The sequence below is a fragment of the Pantherophis guttatus genome, chromosome 3 (assembly GCF_059756535.1).
Source record: "Pantherophis guttatus breed Tessera chromosome 3, ASM5975653v1, whole genome shotgun sequence".
Taxonomy (NCBI): Eukaryota; Metazoa; Chordata; class Lepidosauria; order Squamata; family Colubridae; genus Pantherophis; species Pantherophis guttatus.
In genome coordinates, this window is record NC_142065.1 from 82,583,650 (window position 1) to 82,605,472 (window position 21,823).

A 21,823-nucleotide genomic window follows, 5' to 3' on the forward strand; every position below is an offset into this window, starting at 1 on the left:
GTCTGCAACCTGAAATACTTTCAGGATATTCTTAAATTATGCTAGCTAGGAGAACATTTTTTAAGAAAGAGAAAGATTATGCTTTAGAAACCAACAAATATATCTAAATGTACTATGCTTGCTTCATATAGTTAGGTAACTTCTTGTCTAGTTTTATGTTTCTTAAAACAAGAATTCAGCTCAATATTCCAATACACAAAGTGCACCTGAATGTTTTTTTTTTAATTTCCGTGTATCAAAACATTTAAAACAATTTGTGTTCTGAATGATATAATCGATCAAGTTGTAACTCTTCTTTTTGTTTGCTTGCTTGTTCTTGCTTGCAGCTATCCTTTGCATGTACAGTATACTACTTTAAGTATAAGCTTATGGGAGCAGGGGAAATATTTGTTTTTGTCACCTTTGAAGATGACTTGGCTGAAGTCATTGTTCTCAGTGAACATGTCTTCCTTCTCTTTCCTTTCTTCTTTTCTTTTGTTCCACTTTCCTCTTTATACTCTATTTCTTCCTATTTTAAGTTGCAGCTTTAGTGGTTTAGAAATCCATGTGCATTAAATGTTGGTTTACACGACTTACCTCTTTCTGTATTAGAATTTTTTCTAATTCTGAAGGTACAGTATATTGTTAATTGCCAATGGTAACTTTATGTATAAGCCATATTTTGTTTCATTAACTTTTTTAAAAATACATAACTTAAAAGCTACAATCTTTTGTGAACTTTGTATGCAGTTACATTTTCTTCTTACTTCTTATTTGATTGTAATTGTCCTCCTGCACTGAATTAAGTAATCTGTACAGAAACACTACAAAGAAAGTCAAAACTTGTACAATTTTTACAATGTGTAGTATTATGAATTATTTCAGGAGACATAGATGATTGTGACAGATTGACACAAACCTGCATGTATGAGCATCGGCTTCCAAAAACCCTTTCTCCAATATACGAGATGGATGTTGGAGAAGCTTTTGAGCAGAGCATGGAGTCTGAAGTGAATTTTCTAGATATGGATTTTGAAGACCAACAGTTTGCCGAACAGGACTGGACTCTTCTCAGGCAATTGCTATCTGACCAGGAATCAAACTTGGACATCAAAAATTCTGTTCCCGAAGACCTTAACTTAGCACAGTATCTCATCAACCAAACACTATTTCTGGCGCGAGACACTTCACAACCTCAGGGTAAAGCACAGTTTGACACTTTCAGTAAGTGGACTGAATTAATATCTCCACTGGATGATTCTTCAGCAAGTATCACAGTGGCAAGTTTTTCTTCAGAAGATTGTTCTTCCCCACATGGGGAGTGGACAATTCTTGAACTGGAAACCCATCATTAAGGTATCTGTTTGATACAGGACTCCTTCTCTCTTTTTCTCTCCCTCCCTCTGCAAGTAAATATTTTGCAATATTTCCATATGATAACTATTATATTGGTCAAGCATGAACAATCCAATTCTAAGTAAAATTTATTTGCAGGTAAAATCATTTAAGTGGATGTTTCTAAAAAGCATTTGCAGCCAATGGTTTCTTTTTTGGTTTCTTTTTCTTGACTTCTTAGGAAGAATTCTGTCTGGAAAAAACCTTTGGCTTAGTGTATTCTTACTTATCACTTAGTCATACCTTCCTGGATGTTCAATGAATTAAAATAGGAATGCAAAAAAAAGTTGTGCTACCAATTTTTTCTTGTATCATTCTGCATTTAGTAGCTTCAAATAAGAAATTCACAGTGATTATGTCAAGATGTGTGCCAACAGTATTTTAAATCCTAGACATGTATTTATGTTTGAATTTGCAGGAAAGTTTTGATGCAACTGTTTATGAATTTCTTTATAAATAATAGCATGTAGATTTGTTTTCTCTGACTTGTTTTTGTATCTTTTTTGTTCTGAAAACTTTCAATAAATTTTTAAATTGCTTAAAAATAAGGCTACACATAACTATTATTGGAATGTATGATATTTATTTTTATAGAAAAAAATGTGTTGTTAAAAGAGCATATAGTAAGTAACAATTCCACTTTTTGGAGAGGATGAAGGTGTCTAGCAATTTTCAAACAAGATGCATGTACGGCTCTCTTGGACTAGAATTGATAACTTTGTTACAGGAAATTGATCTGAGCAAGCGCAGGAACAAAGCAACATGACTACATTTCTATTTTAAAAATTCATTAAACCTCTGTGACAAAATTTTCTTTTATTTGAAACTCGATTTCTTTTATAGTTTATTTGTAAGATGGTTTTATGTTACTTTGCCTTCAGTATGTATGTTAATTCTTGACTGAGGGAAACATTTTACTTAAACTAAAGTCATTTGAGCCCAAGAGTTGAATTCAATTTCTTATTGCAAGAAAAAGCAGGGAAAAAACTATGTAGGGACTTCTTTTGGAATATCACTGTGGCAAGATGTATGCTTGGTGCCGCATAGCTTGGAATTAGATGTATTCTCCCCTTAGTGTGGAAAATTGTTTATTTCTTTTACAATATGTTGAATGCTCCATGGGTCCACCGGTTTCCTCCCTTCCTATGGAACTTCTAGGCTTCCCTATGTTGCTATAAATGAAGGAATTGTAAACTTCAGTATCCCGACTGTATTTTTGAAGGAAATTGTAGAGAGATCTGTTGGTGATCTTCATTGTGGTATTTGACATAGTAGTTGCATCACAAGTGAATATTAATGCTCAAAATGATATTTATAAACAACCATCCTTTTCATATCTTGGATGCATACATTTTAAAGTTCAACTGAACTTTAAAAAACACAGGAGCTACATTTGGAACACTACAGACTAATAGAATGTTATTACAGGAGTAAATAAGAACTAGACAGATAATGAAATAATCTTACAGGTTTTCGATACTGTTTTTTAGGATTAGGATAATTTACGGGTTTGGTCCATTCTTTTGAAGTATTGTAACTTGTTCCTACAGAACCATGTAATCCATTAGAACCCTTGTCCCTGATTGTCAGCTTCTTTAGAGGCATTGTTTTATTCCTTCATTCTATAGATTAGCATAGTTTAAATTTGGTAGATTGTTTTTTTTTTTTTTTTTTTTGTCAGCTAATAACTTGAGCCTTTAGAGATGAAAATTCTATTATCACTGGTTTCTGTGATCAGAAGTGGAATTGTGTAGGTGTGAGGTTGCATTGTTCACAAATTGGTATGATATACTATGCCACATTCATACTGCTATTCTTAGAGGATGGATCATAGATTTATACTGAAGGAAACAAAGCAATGTTTCTCTATCTGCTGCTTGTTCAATTATATTGAAGCAAGTTTTTGAAGTGAGCTCAGATGATAATGCTTTATAACTAATAGATTATGCTTGTGACATAATATAAACCCATAAATATCCCATTGGTCTCCATGTACTGTACAACAAGGTACATAATTAAATTCTGTAAGTCAACACTCCACTCATTTCCACTTAGAGAATTCCACCTAGATATGAGAATTCTACTACCACTGAGCTATAAAAGCTGGCTGGCCATTCATATAGCCTCATCTAACTCACTGAATTCCCAAAACTAAATCTTGACTATTCCCATTTCAAATTGTAATGGAGGCTGAGATGATTGAATATGTCACATTTTCAACCGGTACAAATAATTGTAGCACAGGGATTAATGCCTTGAGCGCTAGGTTATTAAAAACAAGGTTATTTTTCTAAACCCTTCAGTTTTGCTTTCCCCAATCTGATGCTATCTAGATAGTTTGGACTAGATTTCCACAAAATTCACGTCAGAGAAATCTGATTTAGGTGTTCTGGATAATTCAACATTTTTACACAACTGTTATGGTTATACTAAATCCAAAAAAGCTCCTTGCATGTAGTGGAAACTAATTAAAGATAAAATATTACAGCATACCTATAATCTTATATTGATAATGAGATAAAATGTGTGAAGCATTTCAATACACAGTACTTTATAAACATTGAGTATTGTTATTTGAAAAGTCTGCTCTGAAATTATTGCAGGAGATGTAAAATATGCTAAGCCGGTATTAATAAGCAAGCAATAATACTTGCTTATTGATACAGATATCAACACCCAGGGGAAAAAGATTTAGAAACTTAAATGTGTCAGACTTGCCAGTTGAATAAATATTGTTTAAAATTACATAATTAATTTACAATCAATAAAAAAAATTATAATTTCTATGCCATGGAAGAGTTTATCTTTATTTCCAAAAGAATTGCAGCTTGCTCATTACAGAGCTTGCTTTCCTGTTTTGAATGAGGATCATTCATATTGTATAATGTAATATTTTTTTTTTCACAACTACTGTATAATTAGTATAATACTGTAAATTAGTATAAAACTGTATAATACAGTTAAACATTGTAGCAAGTAGCAACACATAACATTTGTATTACAATTAGTTCTAAGTTTAATTTTTTAAAAATAACATTTACTGATTACAAAAAAAATAGAAAAGGAATAGAAGAGTCAAGCTAATCTCTTTGAGATTAGAGAAGAAAATATTCCTAAACCTGAGCCCTATTATTCCAGTTTCTACATATTTGATACAGGTCTAAAGATGTCACAAAATGACAACCATTTAGTAACTCTTTCATTTTTGAAATAAAAATCAGGGGAGCAAAGCTATATACAGAACTATCAAATGTGGATCACCTAAATGACAAAATTGGGTAGGGGTGTGTAAGACGCACCAAGATTTTGAAGAGGTAAGTAAGAAAAAAAAGGTTTTTGCCCTTCCTGACCCCCAGAAGCACTCTGCAGGCCTCCCAAACCCTCTGCACACCCCGTTTTTCGCAAAAACAGGCCCATTTTTTGCCCATTTTTATGAAAAATCAGGTGTGCAGAAGGTTTGGGAGGGCTGCAGACTGCTACTGGGGGCTGGGGGAGGGCAAAAACGCCCCCGTTTTTGCAAAAAATGTGTCAAAAATGCAGTTTTTCACAAAAACTGCATTTTTGCCCTCCCCAGCCCCCAGGACCACTCTGCAGGCCTCCCAAACCCTCTGCGCACCCTGTTTTTGCGAAAAATGGGCCCATTTTTCACAAAAAATGGATGAGCGGGGCGGGGCTTCGGGAGGCCAAAAATGGCTGGATTTGGTGTATAAGATGCACCAACATTTCCGCCCTCTTTGGGGAGGGGGAGTGTGTCTTATACTCCAAAAAATACAGTACTTCTTTGCACCCAAAGCCATTACTTCCATTACACAGGTTGCATTCAGCATTCTTTGTTAAAATATTGCAAACATCTCCAATCCTCTATTTTTTTCTGAGGGATCATCATTATTGCCCTTGGGTTGGTCCAACCCAAAACTGGGTGGCTCGTTTCACCTGGTATGAGTTAGTTACCCAATAATAACACAGAGGTGAGTGGGAACATATTGAGAACTTTATTTCTGTACAGAAGTCAAGAACTAATGTTTGGGATTAGAGCCACCCAGCATGCGTGCCCTGCACGGCAGGTTTAGAAATTTAACAGATCTCATCAGATTACATCATCAGTTCTGATTGATTGAATACATTTACCTCACACCTTAACTTTCTCTGTCTCTGGGTAGATTTCCAAAATTTCTCATGGGGGCACCCAGTGATTTATGCTAACCTGTATTTGACCTTTGATACTTTCCTTGCTCCTAGAAAATTCCAGCAGTGTTCTCTTTATTGTGGTGCCAAATTTTGCACAAATGGTAGTGCTTTCTGTCGGTAAAACTGTTTCCAAACTTAAGGTTGCGCTTAGTCACCGAGAGGCATGCTGGGAGCCCCATTTCAAAAACAAATGATTTAGCCTAGGACAATTTTTTTTTTGACTTAATTATATTTTGTCGTAATTAACCATCACTAACACCACTGTTCTCCAGCCATTATTAATAATTTCCCCCTTTTGCTGTGTCTAAAAATGAGAGTTTTGTACTTTTTCGCTGTCTCTGGGAGATTCACAATGTGTACCTCTGTGGGAGCTATAGATAGAATTGCTGACTAGCTTGATTCATACAGTTAACAAAGGCATAGTTGGCTTAATTTCAGTTTGTTTAGATCATAATTGTTATTATGAAGGGAGGGGCTTAGTTTGCAATAAAACCCTATCAAAATCTCATGCAGACCACATTGTGAAAAACCCGAACTTAGTATCTTCAGTGATCCAATTTTCTTCCACTAGCAAACCATTAAAATAATTAATAATAATAATAACAACAACAATAACAACAACAACGCTTGGGAAGTGTTCGACTAGTGATTTGGGATACGAAATCCAGCATGGTCATCTCATTTGCTATGTATACTGTCATAATAATAATAATAACAACAATAACAACTACTATTACTACTACTACTACTACTACTACTACTACTACACCAGGCTTAGTCAGCAGGTTGCAAATTCTACTGAAACATTATTCTACATGGTCTATTTACCTGTTATTTGTCTCATTTCACTGGCAATATCATATTAGATGAAATCCATCCGGATGTTTATGTTTGATTGAGTTCAAAAACAGCCATGAGGAAAACTCGGCCCACGGCATAGGCAGCCATGCTGGGTTTCTTCACCATAAAATCCAGCTGGGTGACCTTGGGCCGATCACTCTCTCTCAGCCCAACTCACCTCAGAGGGTGGATGCTGTGGGGGAAATAAGGAGGAGGAAAGTGTGTTGGATATGTTTACTGCCTTGCATTATTTTGAAAAATAATAAAGGCAGACTGTAAGTAAATAGGGGACCCTGAAACAATCCAATTTCCAGCCCCTTCTTAGCCGAATGAGAGGGATCCCAATCGTGGCCTAGCCTCCATTTTTTTAAATGAACTGCTGCCTCAAGCGGAAATAGGGACTAATGGGTTAGAAAGATTTAAGACACTGCCCGTATGGAAGACAAAACTGAGCTTACACTGCATCATCCTTGGATTCTGTTTTCATCCATTTTCAATGTAAACCCTATCTCACTTTTAATTCATGTTAACTAATGCTGCCTAACAGTCCTGTTTTTGTAAGTAAATTGAACTGAATTGAAATGGTAATGGACGGTGCATGCTTTTCATTTCTCCACTCGGTGGCACTTTCTTTGCTGCATGCCAGACAGAATAAACCTGGTGAATTTCTGCCTGTCATTACTGCTGCTGATAGTAAGAGGAGGGTCTTTTCTCATTAAGCTTCTTTGTATGAATTCATTTAACCAGGCTCAGAAATAGTGATAGAATAGAATAAAATAACAGAGTTGGAAGGGACCTTGGAGGTCTTCTAGTCCAACCCCCTGCCTAGGCAGGAAACCCTACACCACTTCAGACAAATGGTTATCCAACATCTTTTTAAAAACTTCCAGTGTTGGAGCATTCACAACTTCTGGAGGCAAGTTGTTCCACCGATTAATTGTTCTGTCAGGAAATTTCTCCTTAGTTCTAAGTTGCTTCTTTCCTTGATTAGTTTCCACCCATTGCTTCTTGTCCTGCCCTCAGGTACTTTGGTGAATAACTTGACTCCCTCTTCTTTGTGGCAGCCCCTCAGATATTGGAACGCTGCTATTATGTCTCCCCTAGTCCTTCTCTTCATCAAACTAGACATACCCATTTCCTGCAATTGTTCTTCATATGTTTTAACCTCCAGTCCCCTAATCATCCTTGTTGCTCTTCTCTGCACTCTTTCCAGAGTCTCAACATCTTTTTTACATCGTGGCGACCAAAACTGAATGCAGTATTCCAAGTGTGGCCTTACCAAGGCATTATAAAGTGGTATTAACACTTCACATTATCTTGATTCTATCCCTCTGTTTATGCAGCCTAGAACTGTGTTGGCTTTTTTGGCAGCTGCTGCACACTGCTGGCTCATATTTAAATGGTTGTCCACTAGACTCCAAGATCCCTTCACAGTTACTACTGTTGAGCAAGGTACCACATATACGGTACCTGTGCATTTTGTTTTTCTTGCCTAAACGTAGAACCTTACTTTTTTCTCCATTGAATTTCATTTTGTTAGATAGCGCCCAATGTTCAAGTCTGTCAAGATCCTTTTGTATCTCAAGCCTATCTTCTGGAGTGTTGGCTATTCCTGCCAGTTTGGTTTCATCTGCAAATTTGATGAGTTCCTCATCTATCCCCTCGTCCAAGTTATTGATAAAGATGTTGAAGAGTACTGGGCCTAAAACAGAGCCTTGGGGTACTCCACTGCTTACTTCCCTCCATGTAGATGCAGTTCCATTGAGGACTACATGTTGAATGTGGTTGGTCAGCAAGTTATGAATCCATCTGGTGGTGATGCAATTTAACCCACATTTTTCTACTTTATCTAGTAGTAGATTATGGTCTACTTTATTAAATGCCTTACTGAAGTCCAAGTAAATTATATTGACAGTATTCCTCTGGTCCACTAATTATTCCCACATCATCCAGTGACCTTTAGGGACTAAATTATACTATTGTATAATCCCATTCTTTTACTGCACCCCTTAACATCCTAATTGAAAGAACAACATAGTCATGAGATATTATTAGTTAACCCATAAGAAGTCACTTTAATTCTGGATATGCAGATGTTCCTCACTTAACCAAGAGACATTGCATTTCTCTCTTTAAATATCATCACCATGCTTGTCAAAATCCAAAGGAACTTGCTCCTAAACACATTTAAAATTGTGGCGGCAAGGATTTTCTTGTTTATTTTGCTCAGCTTCTAATTATTTTGGCCACTAAAAATAAGGATCACAACATATGCAAGTGCTCCTTACAACATATAAATAATATTTTTACTATTTTGTCCAACAGTAGGTAACTTTAAGTGGGATTGCATTCCAAAAGTATTAATGATTGCCAAAATGTCTGCAAATTGTGGTCAAGAAAAAATACAATGGAGTACTACAATCATTCTGAGTTCATCTTTCCAGGTAACATATGCCCTAAAAGCCTAAATGCTCTCACCAAAAGGCTGACAATTGGAAGGGTTGCTTATTCATAAGCTTGTTACATAAAAACAGCAAGGCCAGGCACCAAATTTATAAGAAGTTTATAAGAAGTCATTTTAGTGATGTTGCTTCTCCTTATCCTCCTCTGGCTTTCACATATACTCATCAGTATAATTTATTTTTCTTTGTTTATTTTTGGGGAGGTGGTTTATGTCTAAGCTAAGCCATGGGCTGCAGACACTCATCCTTGTTTCAGCTGGAATACTTCTAAGCCTATATGGAATCTCCAACCCAACTATTATCAGATTGCCTCTCCCAATGTTAGATGCAATTATGTTACTGGAACGAACAAATAACTATTGAAGAATCACATCATTGCTTCTATTTGGAGAGAAGGGAAGCAGCCACAACTATTTAATATTTTAAAATAGTAGGATATGTTTCCACGGCACACTTGACTATTCTTGCTACCTGACAAAGTTTATAATTTGTTTTTATTAATTGTGAATAAGGATGATGCTCACCTATGTGTTGTCTTTCTCTTCTTTTCTCTTATAGACTCTTTCTTTAGTTAGCTAATAGCAATTAGACTGGACATTGAATAGTCTAATGAGAAAGATGCAATGGAGAAAATTGCATAGAAAATTTTATCTAGATTCTCTTTGCTTTCAAGGAGATATTGATACATCTATAAAGTTTATCTCTATTATTACTCCATTTATTTATTTACTTTGCATCCCACAGTTGTTATTTTTATAAATAACTCAAGATGGCAAACATACCTAATACTTTTTTTAAAAAATAGCATTTCTGAATAGATGAGTAGAAAAAATGAGAAAATTTAATTAGCCTATTTTAGGATGATAATGCTTATGTAACTGAGAATAATTACACATCTAACTATGTTTGCTTGCATGTTTTTAATGATACTAAATTCTTCAGAAAGCTCAAAACAGCTCAGAATGAAATTGTGTTCTTGAAAAAATGATGGTCCAACTTTTTAAATAGAACACTACAAGCTCACAGCATTTTATTTTAGTGGGCTGAAGGTGAAAAGATATTTTTAAACTAAAAAGTGTAGAAAAATTATTTTCGCATAAACCAAGTAATTGAAGCACTACATGAGGTATATTATTCAATTATACACTTTATTTCCACAGTCTGGGATTTTAGACAGTAATTTTGTTTAGTTTTTAAAGTTAGAAAAAATATCAGATAGATCTGATAACAGTCAGCTAACAAATCCAAATTATACTTTAATATGCAAGGGGAGCATATTGTTTCCTTACAAGAAAAGACAATATAATTAGTTTTATTCCATGATTGGAACATCCATAAGCATTTTTTATCAGCTTTTGCAAAGAGAGGGCTTGGCTAGATGGGCCTTGGATTGATCCGGCATAACAAAGATTGCAGGGTTTTTAAAATTAGCATTTATGTATATTCAAACTATTGTGAATAATGACCATTCTACTTAAGAGACAGAATATTTTAATATATCATTTTGTTACTTATTTAGGGTCATGAAATTTCAACAACCTTACAAAATCAGCAACACCGGGTTCGTTATTCAGATTCAGTAGAAGATGGATCTATTATTTTCTCACTTTCTGGTATATTACTATAGTTTTTCATTTTCCCCACAACAGCAACTCTATGAGGCGGTTTGGGTTGAGAAAAAGTAACTGGCCCAAAGTCAGCAGCTAGCTTTCATGTCTAAGGGAGACCTAGAACTCATGGTTCCCTGATTTCTAAGCCAGCATCTTAATCACTACACCAAAATAGTTTACTTTAAATGGGATAAATGGTTAACAAACATAAACCTAATTGGAGGGGGGGGAAGAAAATGGGTACTTTATGCATTTTGAAACTACTCTCCATGAAATGGAAAGGATATGATAGATCAAAATGAAAGCAGACTGATCTCACGAGAGTGAAATTGATTAATACATACATTAAGTGAAAGTGTAGGTTTAATTGCAGGTAGTCTTCGATTAGTGACTATTCAGAGATACTTTGGCGCTGAGCAAGTGATACTTATAATCCATCCTCAAAGTTCCAGCTGTTCCAGCACACCTGTGATCATGTGATTGCAATTTGAGTGCTCAGAAAGTAGATAGCACTTACAGTGTTTGCAGCATTCCACAGTCTTATAATTGCCATTTGCAACCTTTCCTGCTAGCTATCCGTAAGCAAAGTTGGTGGGAAATCTCGCAGGGAAGGTTGCAAGTCAGTCCTATAAGTCTCTCATTTTACAGCCACTCCTGAGAAACCTAGCTACAGAATACAAGATCCAGGGGTGTCATACTCCATAGCATGCATCCACTTGCAGCACCCCACTCACCTACACTCCATAACATGTGCCAACTTAGTCATGCTGATGCAGCACCATGGCAGCCATCTGCATATCCTCCTGCCTGTCAGCACCATCACAACCGCCACCACCTTCAGCCAGGCTCGCATCATGCCACAGCAGCTACTTAGCCACCCACCAGCCTGCTTGCAAGCTGCCCAGGACTTGTGACTTCTTGTGAGCTTCCCCATTCACTATGCTTGTTGGAAGCTGGCAGGAAGTTCTAAGTGGTTCCTTACTTAACCACCTGCGATCCTCACTTGTGACAGCAACTGGGATTACATCCCTAAGCGAGTCAGTCATGTGACCTCACACTTTACAATCATATTGCTTAGTGGCAGAAATTCCAGTCCCAATTGGCATATAGTATGTCAGAAAGTAGTTGTTCTCATATAAATTATTGTGGATGCATATGAAAATATCAGTTCATAGATTCATGGACCAACATGCTATGCTCCAGGGAATGATGAAAATAGATTAGACATGAATTTTGAGAAAAATTACAAAACATTCTGAATGAATATGATCCAGTGGAAAAAGACTACTCTGTAGGGGATCATGAATGGGAATGAGTTCCGTTCATAGACAAAGTGATATGGACCTTTAGAGACTCTAGAATGAGTAAGAATTTTTGGTTAAAGGACATTATTTTGAATATGTGGTGTATATATAAATATATTAATGCATATGTGGGAAAAGAGAATGATTTGAAAAGTATAAATTATTTGATTATGGTGAAAGAAATAAAATGGAATAATTAGTGAATAATACAAGGATGATTAAGGGTTCTGGGTCTTTGGGCCTTGCCAATTCTCTTATATTTTAATAGTATTAGTACTGCTGCACAAAACTTGCAAGATAAAATAACATTGAACAAATATTATCCAAAATGCCCACTGCCATTTTTTCATCTTTGTTCTAGATCTATTTTCTTGGACTTTCTATTAATCTTCAGCATTGTGGATTTAGGATGCAGCTTTATATAGATTTTTCAGTTTCAATGGCTGTATATACCAAACCATATACAAATCATATACTGTATGTAATCTTTCAAATCAACAGTTAAGTATAGTTTAATAAAAAGTTCTTCTCGCTTAGGTGTTGCATTTTTGCTTGCCGACACTCAAGATTTGCTATTGACAAACAGCAAAGTCATTTTTGAAAGAATAAAAAAGTTCATGACCATTCACAGAAATGGATTTTTACTTTTATCAGCTGCCCTTCATGGACCAAAAGAATGGGAAGTGATGTTCAGAATTCAGCAGAGGTATGAAATAATTAAGTCATAATTTGAAATTTGCTCTATTACTAATGGAAAATGGATATATCTATAGCATTTGCTGACTCATACTATTTAAGATAATTTATTTCTGTTCATTCTGTGAAAGCAAGCCAAATAATAAAAGCACTTTACATTATTATATTGCAAATAATAATATATACAGTCTCAATCATTTGGACCCTTTACAGTCAGAGTTGAGATTTGGTTACCACATAGAAAAACCACAATTGAGGGAATGCAAATTTTCTGGTCCTCCTTGGTCTCCCAGCAATTTTTGATACCATTGACCATTGTAACCTTCTGGATGGTCCCTAAGGATTTGGGTGGGCAGCACTGTTCTGCAATGATTTAACTCCTTTCTAAAATTGTGTTGCCAGTTGGTGATGATGGGAGAGATCAGCTTAATCCTCAGGTCAAAACATTGCCATGAAAGGGCTGGCCCAGTGCCTGAAACCGTTAAATGCCTTCAAGATGAATTTGGATCTGTGATCTAATTATTTCAGGGAAATTCCAACTTTGACTCTGAGCAGGTTGCTCAGCATGGCCCATAATCAAGTTCCTATAGGCACATAGTTCCTACTTGAAAAGCAAGTGACAGCTGGGGCATGGAAGCTTTTGCACTGTTCTATCTAAATTGTGACCATTTATGGATCAGAAAGCCCTGTTCACAATCACTCATGCCCTAAAGCTTATTTGGACTACTGTAGCACATTCTGCATTGACCTGCCCTTCAAGAATATTTAGAATTGTGTGTGTGTTTGTGTGTGTATGGGCTATTCCTTCCTGCCTTGAATGCTACATATTTCCAGTGGCTTTTAGATGTGACTTGAGATGCCACTTGCACTTTTAAAGCCCCATGTGCTTTTTGTCTGAAGGTCTGCTTTCTTCTATATGCATCTGCCTGTCAAATCAGATCAAATGGGGTTAATTCCCTCCAGGTTCAGAACTTGACAAGAGTGTCCAAAGCAGATGTTTTCAGTAGCTGCTCTGCTTCTTTGGAACTCCCTCCCAGATTTAGGCATCTTTTGTATCTTTTATGCTTTAACAAAGCTGTGAAGACTGCAAATATCCATTCCATCTTGCACTGGGATGGTGTGTTGTAATTAAAGGTGGGTATAGGGCATTTATATTTCCTATTTTTTATCTTTCTTCATTTTTGTATATGTATTTGGGGTGTCATTATTTTAAGAGTTGACATAGTTGCCTAGAGCATTCAGGTAGGGGTAATAAAATAGACAAATAAATAAGACCTGCCATCACTTTTTGTCCCTCTTGAGCTTTCTGGAAATTGTGAAGACCTGCACAGAAAATGTAACAAATTAACAGTTCCCAAATATACATTCATGTAATGCAGAAGTCTGGTTTCAGTGAGATATGCTACCAAGTAAATATTTACAAAACTTTTAGCGTACATTTTCCTATGTTTGACAATGGAAAGTCTTACTTCCAATTAAGAAGCAATCAAAATGCATAATATAAAATCCCAGATGAGAAGAGGAACATGCTATGGACATAACAGGAGCTGAAGATATCCTGATGATGTTGCATATTTGTGTTTAAATTTGTGGGTTGAAGAGCACAAAGAAATTCAAGATTATTTTTCAGTAGAAGTTTTTAAAATTAAGTTAGCAGCTAGCAAATTGTATTACAGCAACAGCTATATTTCTTAGGGAATTCAGGAATACTAATATAGAGACATATGTGAAAATAAGGCATGCAGTTCCTTCCAAAAGGGAAAATATATAACTTAGTTATTTAGTTCTAGTTTACAATATGGAAAGTCAGAGAAAAGGATAAGAAAGATATATATACATAGCCAGCAGGACCAGACCAATCTTCCCCTTATTTCAACCTCCAATCATGGTTCTATGCTAGCAAGAGTACAATCCCCAATCACCATTTTCATTGCAGCAGCTGGCGCTTCTGTATTTTTGTTGGAACGGAAGCAATTAGACATGCAAATGTAGTTCATAAAACAGTTCAGATACACAAGGTTTTCCAGGGCTTAATCTGCTGTTATAAAACAGATGCGAGTTTCACAGCTGAAAAGCAACACGGAAATATTTAAATTGATCTACATCAAATCAGACTAACTAGCCTGATATTATAGTGGATGAAAAGTAGGATGTATATTCTTGAATAAATACTAGTGTATAGAAGACTGGCCCTAGCGAAGATAATACAAATATATATAAGAAATTTATTTTTGTATACTTGTCAACTGGGCCTTTTTATTTTATCACATTAGGTGTAACTTTCATTTTGTTATCTCACCAGTATCGTGATTGGCAGAAGTTAAGGGACAGTCTACTTAAAATTCCATTTTACTTCAATTTCCTGATCCCTTTAGAAATGTTGGAACTTAAACCATTGTAAAACCATGACATCCTTGCACTTGGTTCTTAATTATGGTTCCTCTTATAGAATGTATTGTTATCTGAAGAAACAAAATGTAATTCTATAGTATCATCGAAGTACATGGCTTGTTACAGAATAATATAAATAGTTTGCTAGATTTAGGAAGCTTTAACATTGTTTCAGTAGAAAATGAAACAGCAAAGGAGACTACAACTAATAGGTGAACATGCAGCTAGGTATGTTTATCCTCCATTTGCTTTAGGAGGGAAGAGAGTGGGTGACTATGCTATACAGCAAGGATCTCCAACCTTGGCAACTTTTAAGACTTGTGGACTTCAATAGCCAGAATTCCACAGCCAGTATGGCTGGCTAGGAAATTCTGTGAATTGAAGTCCACAAGTCTTAAAAGTTGCCAAGGCTAGAGAATATGGCTTTACAGGGTAAATTCATAAATAATTGTGAAAGATTGGTATCCATATTTGTTACTAACAGCAAGTACAAGGCCAATAATGGCAAAAGGAGTGGTACATATTCAGGGAAAATAATAATGTCCAAATAACATTTATCCTGAAAAAATACAAGACTATGTCTTCTATGGTGCACTGGTCCAGGAAGATACTAAACTATGAGTTCTAACTCATCATCTGGGAGTTCTGGGAGAAGGGCGGTATACAAATTAAATTAATAAAAATAAAATAAATAAATCATCTGATACTGATGGGGCTCCAGCAGGGCTGTCAAACTACTGGCCCATGGGCCAGATGCGTCACGCACTGGCCACGCCCATGCCCGGTTTAGCGAAGGGGGAAAAAGTCCTGATACGTCATGTGATGACGCCGTGAGTTTGACACCACTGGGCTAGAGCACAGACTAACATTCAACATTGCCAGAAGCATAGAATCCAACAATATAACTTTTTTTTTTGCATGAATGTTTGTTCAATTTTTGACATCATAACTCAAAAGGATCTCAGATCAAAGATCTAGGAGAAGATGGACACAAAAAATGTTTGTTGTATGTTTATGTTTAGTCATGGGTTAAGGTGCAAGTATGCCTTTTAGTTTTCCAACAGATTGTATTTTCTATACTAAAATGGAGACATGTAGACTAGTGTTTCATTTATTAAATAATCATCAGTAAAACAGTCTACTTCCCATTTTAAACATTTATATATCTATCTCCATTTTAGCCAAGAAATATGAAGTCCCCAAATGTTACTATCATATACCTTTATGTAATTGTATACTATTTTTTATCTGTACTAAAAAAATTAATGTACAAATGGATATTTATTTAAAAAAATCTCTGCTTAAGGTTTTTAAGCAGTAATTTACGGATAGTTCCAGTCCATAATTCTGCTGAAGCTGTTAAATTAATGTTGACCATAGCAAAGGTAAGTGCAGAATTTGTATTTTAAAAATTCTATGTCTATAGTAATATATAAATATAAATACTTGCACTCAAATAGATTCATTTGTTGTGCAGTACTTTGAACATAACAGCATGGTTGCTGCCACAGTAGAGATTTTCGATTTCAAGACAGCTTTTTCTTATAATATTAATTATAAATGCATCCAATCCAAAATTTCATAAAAATGAAGAAAGACAAATAATACTAGGTCTTTACCCAATTATTTGGTTGGGCTGAGCATACACAAAATCTCATTGCTGTTTGTGTTCTATACTGCAATTGTCGACTGCTTTTTCAAAGACATTTTCAGTTCAGTCTGCCATTCCCCCCTCCCTCCCAGAATGCCACCTGGTCATTTTGGATTACAATCCAGCAGCTCAATTCAAAATCCATTTTGAGAGCAAGCCCCAAATTACTTTAACAGACCTTACTTCTCAATATGCTTATAAACATTGTGTTACAAGGATATTTTAATATATGCTTTTAAGAGCAGATAATATTGAATTACCAGTATTTACTTTACTTTTTATTATATTTATATACCGCCCTTCTCCCGAAGGACTCAGGGCAGTGAACAGCCATGGTAAAAACAGTATACAAGACAAAAATTTAAAAACTTATTAAAATAATTCAATCACTGGCCAAATTTAAAACACCCAGCTAAAATCGTTATTTAAAACCCCTATCAAAACCCAATTAAAATCCTTTATCCCATCAGACCGGCTTGCTGGAATAATAGGGTCTTGTTTTTGTTTAGATCATATCAATATAAAATCAGAATTAAGGCCAAGAGTTCAACCACTTGAAAAATGTCATTTGTAGAACTTTTGCTTGGATATTGGATGGTAAAATCTTCAAATCTTTCTCAACTGTTGATGACATAATACATAAATGACAACTATAACCTATTATATTTCTCTTATTGGAAGACTTCTTCAAAACCCTATCTGGACAACATTCACGACAGAATGCTAATGGCAAAGACACAGATTATAGAACAAAGCCCTGTTTGGAAAATGCTTCATCACAGTCAATTGCACTGAAGTTAAACACCATCCAAATTATTCAAAAATTTGACCATGTTTATTTTGTGCTTTAAAAAAAACATATCCACAAAAAAATGAACACCTATCTGAAAATACACTTTAATATATATTTTCAAAATAAAAAAACTCTCTGTACTTAGATGTTTAATCTCCAATATAAAGAAAGAAATATTATCCTTATACATTTTCCTTTCAATAGCCAAAAGGACAGATATAAACCACAGCCTGTATATAAGGATCTCAATACTTTCGAATTAATTTCAGGAGAGAATGGTCATTATTCAAAAGTACAGAAGAGCAGCTAATAGACATGATTTTAACTTTACAGTTAAAAGTTCACTATAACTTAACTTTAACAGTTACAGTTCACTATAGTTGTTTACTCACTTCTATTTTTTGCCTTTTGATAATTCTTATTCTGTATTTTAGCAATGTTATTTTTCTTCCTTTTGTATTACTGTACCATGGGGACTTGTATCATAGAGATTGAAATTTAAGTAATAGGAATCATTTTACCAACACATCTGTATATAAGCTTGTGACAAAGATAGGAATTAAATTATAAGCAGCTTTTGTCAATCGATTCACTAGTATGAGATTTAATTCTATGGGATTAAATCCAGAACCAGCTGGATTCTGTTAATGGAAGAAGCCTTACTATTCATAGAACAAATTACAATCCAACTGAAACTTGCGTCTGGAAGGGGAAAGGTCAAGAAAAAGCAAACAACTTTTGCCAATTATTTTCTACCACTTCCATTGTGTTTCTCAAACTGCCCTTGAAAATGTCACTAATTCTATGCATCTGATTTTCATAAAATTCAAGCAGAACAATAGTTTTCCTCAATTTTTATTAATCCATCTAATCATAAATCTTGTGAATAAAATGTAATATCTTTTGTAGTTCTTGCTTATATATTGCTACTTTATTTCATAGTATGCCTTTATAAATAGGTACTGTTACATAACATTTTAGCATGAAAATACATGGTGACAGATACCTGTGGTTCTGTCATTCAAAATATAGCAAGGGCACAATGTAATCCTGGGACTAACCTCTGAAGGTGTAGGGGAAATATATATATTCTAAAAATTATCTAGAAGTCTGTAATAATTATTATTTTGCTTTTTTTAAAAAAAATGGCATGTTATATTTCGGTCAGTCCAACTTGATAAATTGAATACTGAAATAAAGATTTTATTTGACTCCAGTGGTTCTTCAGTTGCAGCCTTTGTTTTCAATGAGTTCTTCTACCCTTGCCAGAACACTCTCCATTAAATCAAATGTGAAAAGTGCAGAGTGAAGAGCCTGAAACAGATTGACATTATAAATTTAGAAGTATATTGGGAATGCTTTACTTTTTCTTAAGTAAAAGGAAACACACATTTTAACAGTTTCCCTAAAACCAAATTACTCACTTGAAGCTCCATGTCCTTTGTAATTCCTGACATCTTTGCTTTAGCTATCAATTGAAAACAGGCCCTTTTAGAACTGCGAGGCTCTGCTATGGAAAAGAATAAAGGCTATTAATATATAATTCCCTGTAACTTCACTTTGGCTTGAAACTCACTATATTTAGGTATCCCTGCAGTCAATTTTACCTGGCATTTCTTAGAGGACAACTCTTAACATAGAGCATTCACATTTAATGACATATCAGTATTTTTGTTTAAAGTCCAAAGGTCTCTGTTTCAAATCTAAAATCCATTATTAAGACAAGATCCTTTTGAGGTTTTACCCATCTCTATTTACATATGGAAATATGGTAAGGAGAAGTTTCATATACCCTCCTTAAATAGATCTATTACTCCATTTGTAACTTAAATTTCACATAGTCCAAATTAGAGTATTCCTTTGTGCCTGTGAAAACTAAGACATGCATAAAATAATGAAGTTAGCTAACCTCTTTTATTTTCTTTCTTCCTTTTTATTTCTGCTTCATAGTGTGCTCTTGACATATTAAGTCCAGTGTGTAAAGGCTTCAAGAAATTTATCTCTATCTTGTAAAGTTCTGTCCATACACAAGTCTCAGGGAAAAAAGGAAATATTAAATAAGATTAGTGGCACTATAATTTACAGTATAAGTCTTAATAAACATTTTCTTCAATGACATGATTTGCTGGTTTTTTTTAAAAAAAAGATTTAAGACGTAACCTGCATTGCTAAGCTGCATTTTAATCAGTTAATCCAGTGTCATAATATAACATTTATTTTTATTCATAACTGAACTTCAGATTAACATTTCAGTTTTTGACATGTCTTCCACATCAGACCTGGAAAATTGTGATTCATTAAGCTGAGTGTAGATCCCCTAATCATAGAATGCACTATATCCATTACTAGATTAATGTAATAAAACTGATATACCATGTCAGGTAGCACGAACAGGATTTTTTCCCAATAATATTATTTTACTAAAGATTATATTAACTACAGATTTAAGTACATAATACAGAAACATTAAAAATTTAAAAATTACAAAGTTCAGAAAAAGAACAAAAAGAAAAGCAAAAGCCTCCTCCTTAATTCCCAGAGAGTACAATCAACATTAACAACTTATCACTATCTCTTAATATACAACCAAATGTCTCTTTATTACATACCTCATCCCATTCTCTATAAACTCATCTCTAAAACTTTATCTTTTCATATAAATCAACCCTAACCCTAACCCTAACCCTAACCCTAATCTTTTCCAAATATATAGCAAAAGGGAGATTACAAAAGATAACTGTTGGCCTTTGAAAGTTGTAAACAGATTAAGGGCTCAGATGGACTTGATTTAAGACTCTGAAGTTAATTGAAAGGATCCTTTCTCCTGGGGAAATTTCCTTGTTTTTCTTGGAAAGCTGATATGATGTCTTGAAAGTTGGATACGAGAGGGCAACAGACGGCTACCTTAAAAGAAATGTTTACTGAATGGGTACAGTAGGTCTTTGAGTTATTTAACTCTATAATGGAATCAGAAGATGCTCTTGAAAAGGAACAAACTCCACTGAATAAAACTGAAATTGACTTACAAATGAGCTTAAAGATTGTAGCTACAAGAAAGAGAAGGAAATAATGGATTTACAAATGAAATTGGATAAAGATTTAAACATTTAAAAGTTATACAAAGAATAAATTAGAACAGCAATGGGATTATTTTGTTTTATTTCATTTACAATAGAGATTTGCTGCAGTTGCCCCACTGGCATTACAAAAGGGACCTGACAAAGATGAGAAGAGATGAAGAGAGTAGGTGGAAACAGATGTTAGAACTTTCTATGAGGAATTTAAAAACTGCTGAGAGAAAGAAAGATTGCAAAACTGATCTAGTTGATCAAGGTTAAAATAATGAGTTGCTATTTCTGATTATGTTTAATGGATTTTCTGATTGGGTCTGGACTTTGATAATCTGAAGAGAGGAAACGGGGAATCTGCTTAAATAGAAATGGAAATATAAATATAAAAGGAAGGATTCCAACTGGGTGTAATAGATAAAATTTATAATTCTTATTTTGTTATTTCTGATAACCCTTATTAGAACAGGATATATATTGAGCTCTTGTCAGATAACTGACCTAGATGATAAATCTATATCAGCATCTACTTCTGTCCTACTATCGCAACACCATTGAGAGTGTCCTGACATACGGCATTCTTGCATGGTATGGGAGCAGCTCTGCAGCGGACAAAAAAGTTCAACAGAGAATTATTAAACTGCCCAGAATATCATCAGACTCCAGTTATCAGCCCTGGACGACATCTTCGAATCTCGCTGTTTGAGAAAGTTGCATAACATTCTCAAAGACTCTTCCCATCCTGCTTACAGGGTGGTTTAGGGGTGGGGAACTGTGGAGGGTGGGAATGTGTTTGGGGATTATTATGTGTGTTGGACCTGGTCTTTGGGTGTTAAGTGAATTTCGTTGTATGGGTATACTGTGTATACACGTACCATTACAATAAAGTTATTTATTTAACAGAACAGAATATGCAGCCTGTAATGGCAGTTGCCCCAAGCATTTGAGCCAGCTTTCTTTGAGGCCAAGTAGAATAAACAGGATTTACATTTAATTTACTGTATTGGATTATTACTTTATTGATGCCTTAGTGACAAATAACTCAACTGAAAATTCTGCTTTAGGGCTGTAGATGATTGATCCCCAATTTAGAAAATGGTCTGAATGTCATTAAACCATATCTGAGTGCATAAAACCACCCATAAAATCCTGAAATCTTGTAATTCAGGAAGTTTTGTGGTATAAATAAAGTACAGCTGCTTCCTAAAATCACATCAATTGCAATTTTCCATTCTTGAAATCAAGTTAAGCTTAAAGAAGAAATTTTATAAATGTTATATTTCAAAACAAACTCCAAGCATGTTTTAACATGTTCTATTTGCAGCATTAAGAGGAAAAATGCACAGCGCAACAGAATACATATTACTTTATTGACAAGTTCTCCTTTTGTTTTGTTTTGTGCAGTATTAACCTGCCATTTTCTAATTAATTAGATGTTCAGCCTCA

General features: G+C 34.8%; 3 protein-coding genes across 13 annotated transcripts in view; 2 read left to right on the forward strand and 1 right to left on the reverse strand.

Moving 5' to 3' along the window:
* The window catches only part of BTBD8 (BTB domain containing 8), a 46,608-nt gene extending 44,689 nt beyond the window's left edge, over window positions 1-1,919 (forward strand). The window contains exon 18 of one of the 2 annotated variants that reach the window (XM_034437220.2): window positions 327-1,919. In XM_034437220.2, the coding sequence (XP_034293111.2) occupies window positions 327-358 (32 nt within the window). In that variant the 3' untranslated portion in view covers window positions 359-1,919. The remainder of the gene's footprint in view (window positions 1-326) is intronic. The other variant, XM_034437219.2, reaches the window with a different exon arrangement.
* A 6,780-nt stretch (window positions 1,920-8,699) lies between these two features.
* Window positions 8,700-18,522, forward strand: C3H1orf146 (chromosome 3 C1orf146 homolog). The gene is made up of 5 exons (XM_034437234.3): window positions 8,700-8,846; window positions 10,384-10,477; window positions 12,316-12,484; window positions 16,172-16,250; window positions 17,198-18,522. The coding sequence occupies exons 1-5, from the start codon at window positions 8,766-8,768 to the stop codon at window positions 17,309-17,311; spliced, it is 537 nt and encodes a 178-aa protein (XP_034293125.2). The 5' UTR covers window positions 8,700-8,765; the 3' UTR covers window positions 17,312-18,522.
* The window catches only part of GLMN (glomulin, FKBP associated protein), a 36,363-nt gene continuing 31,872 nt past the window's right edge, over window positions 17,333-21,823 (reverse strand). For 8 of the 10 annotated variants that reach the window (XM_034437232.3, XM_034437227.3, XM_034437229.3 and 5 more), the window contains 3 exons: window positions 19,219-19,342; window positions 18,734-18,819; window positions 17,333-18,623 (listed from right to left, as the gene is read on the reverse strand). In XM_034437232.3, the coding sequence (XP_034293123.2) occupies window positions 18,534-18,623; window positions 18,734-18,819; window positions 19,219-19,342 (300 nt within the window). In that variant the 3' untranslated portion in view covers window positions 17,333-18,533. The remainder of the gene's footprint in view (window positions 18,624-18,733; window positions 18,820-19,218; window positions 19,343-21,823) is intronic. The other 2 variants (XM_087889952.1, XM_087889954.1) reach the window with 1 other exon arrangement.

Coding starts and splice junctions, on each gene's coding strand:
- C3H1orf146 (XM_034437234.3), top strand. CDS start 8,766: ATGATTGCCAAAATGTCTGCAAATTGTGGTCAAGAAAAAATACAATGG. Junction 8,847..10,383: donor TTCTGAGTTCATCTTTCCAG/GTAACATATGCC, acceptor TTACTTATTTAG/GGTCATGAAATTTCAACAAC. Junction 16,251..17,197: donor TAATGTTGACCATAGCAAAG/GTAAGTGCAGAA, acceptor TCTTATTGGAAG/ACTTCTTCAAAACCCTATCT.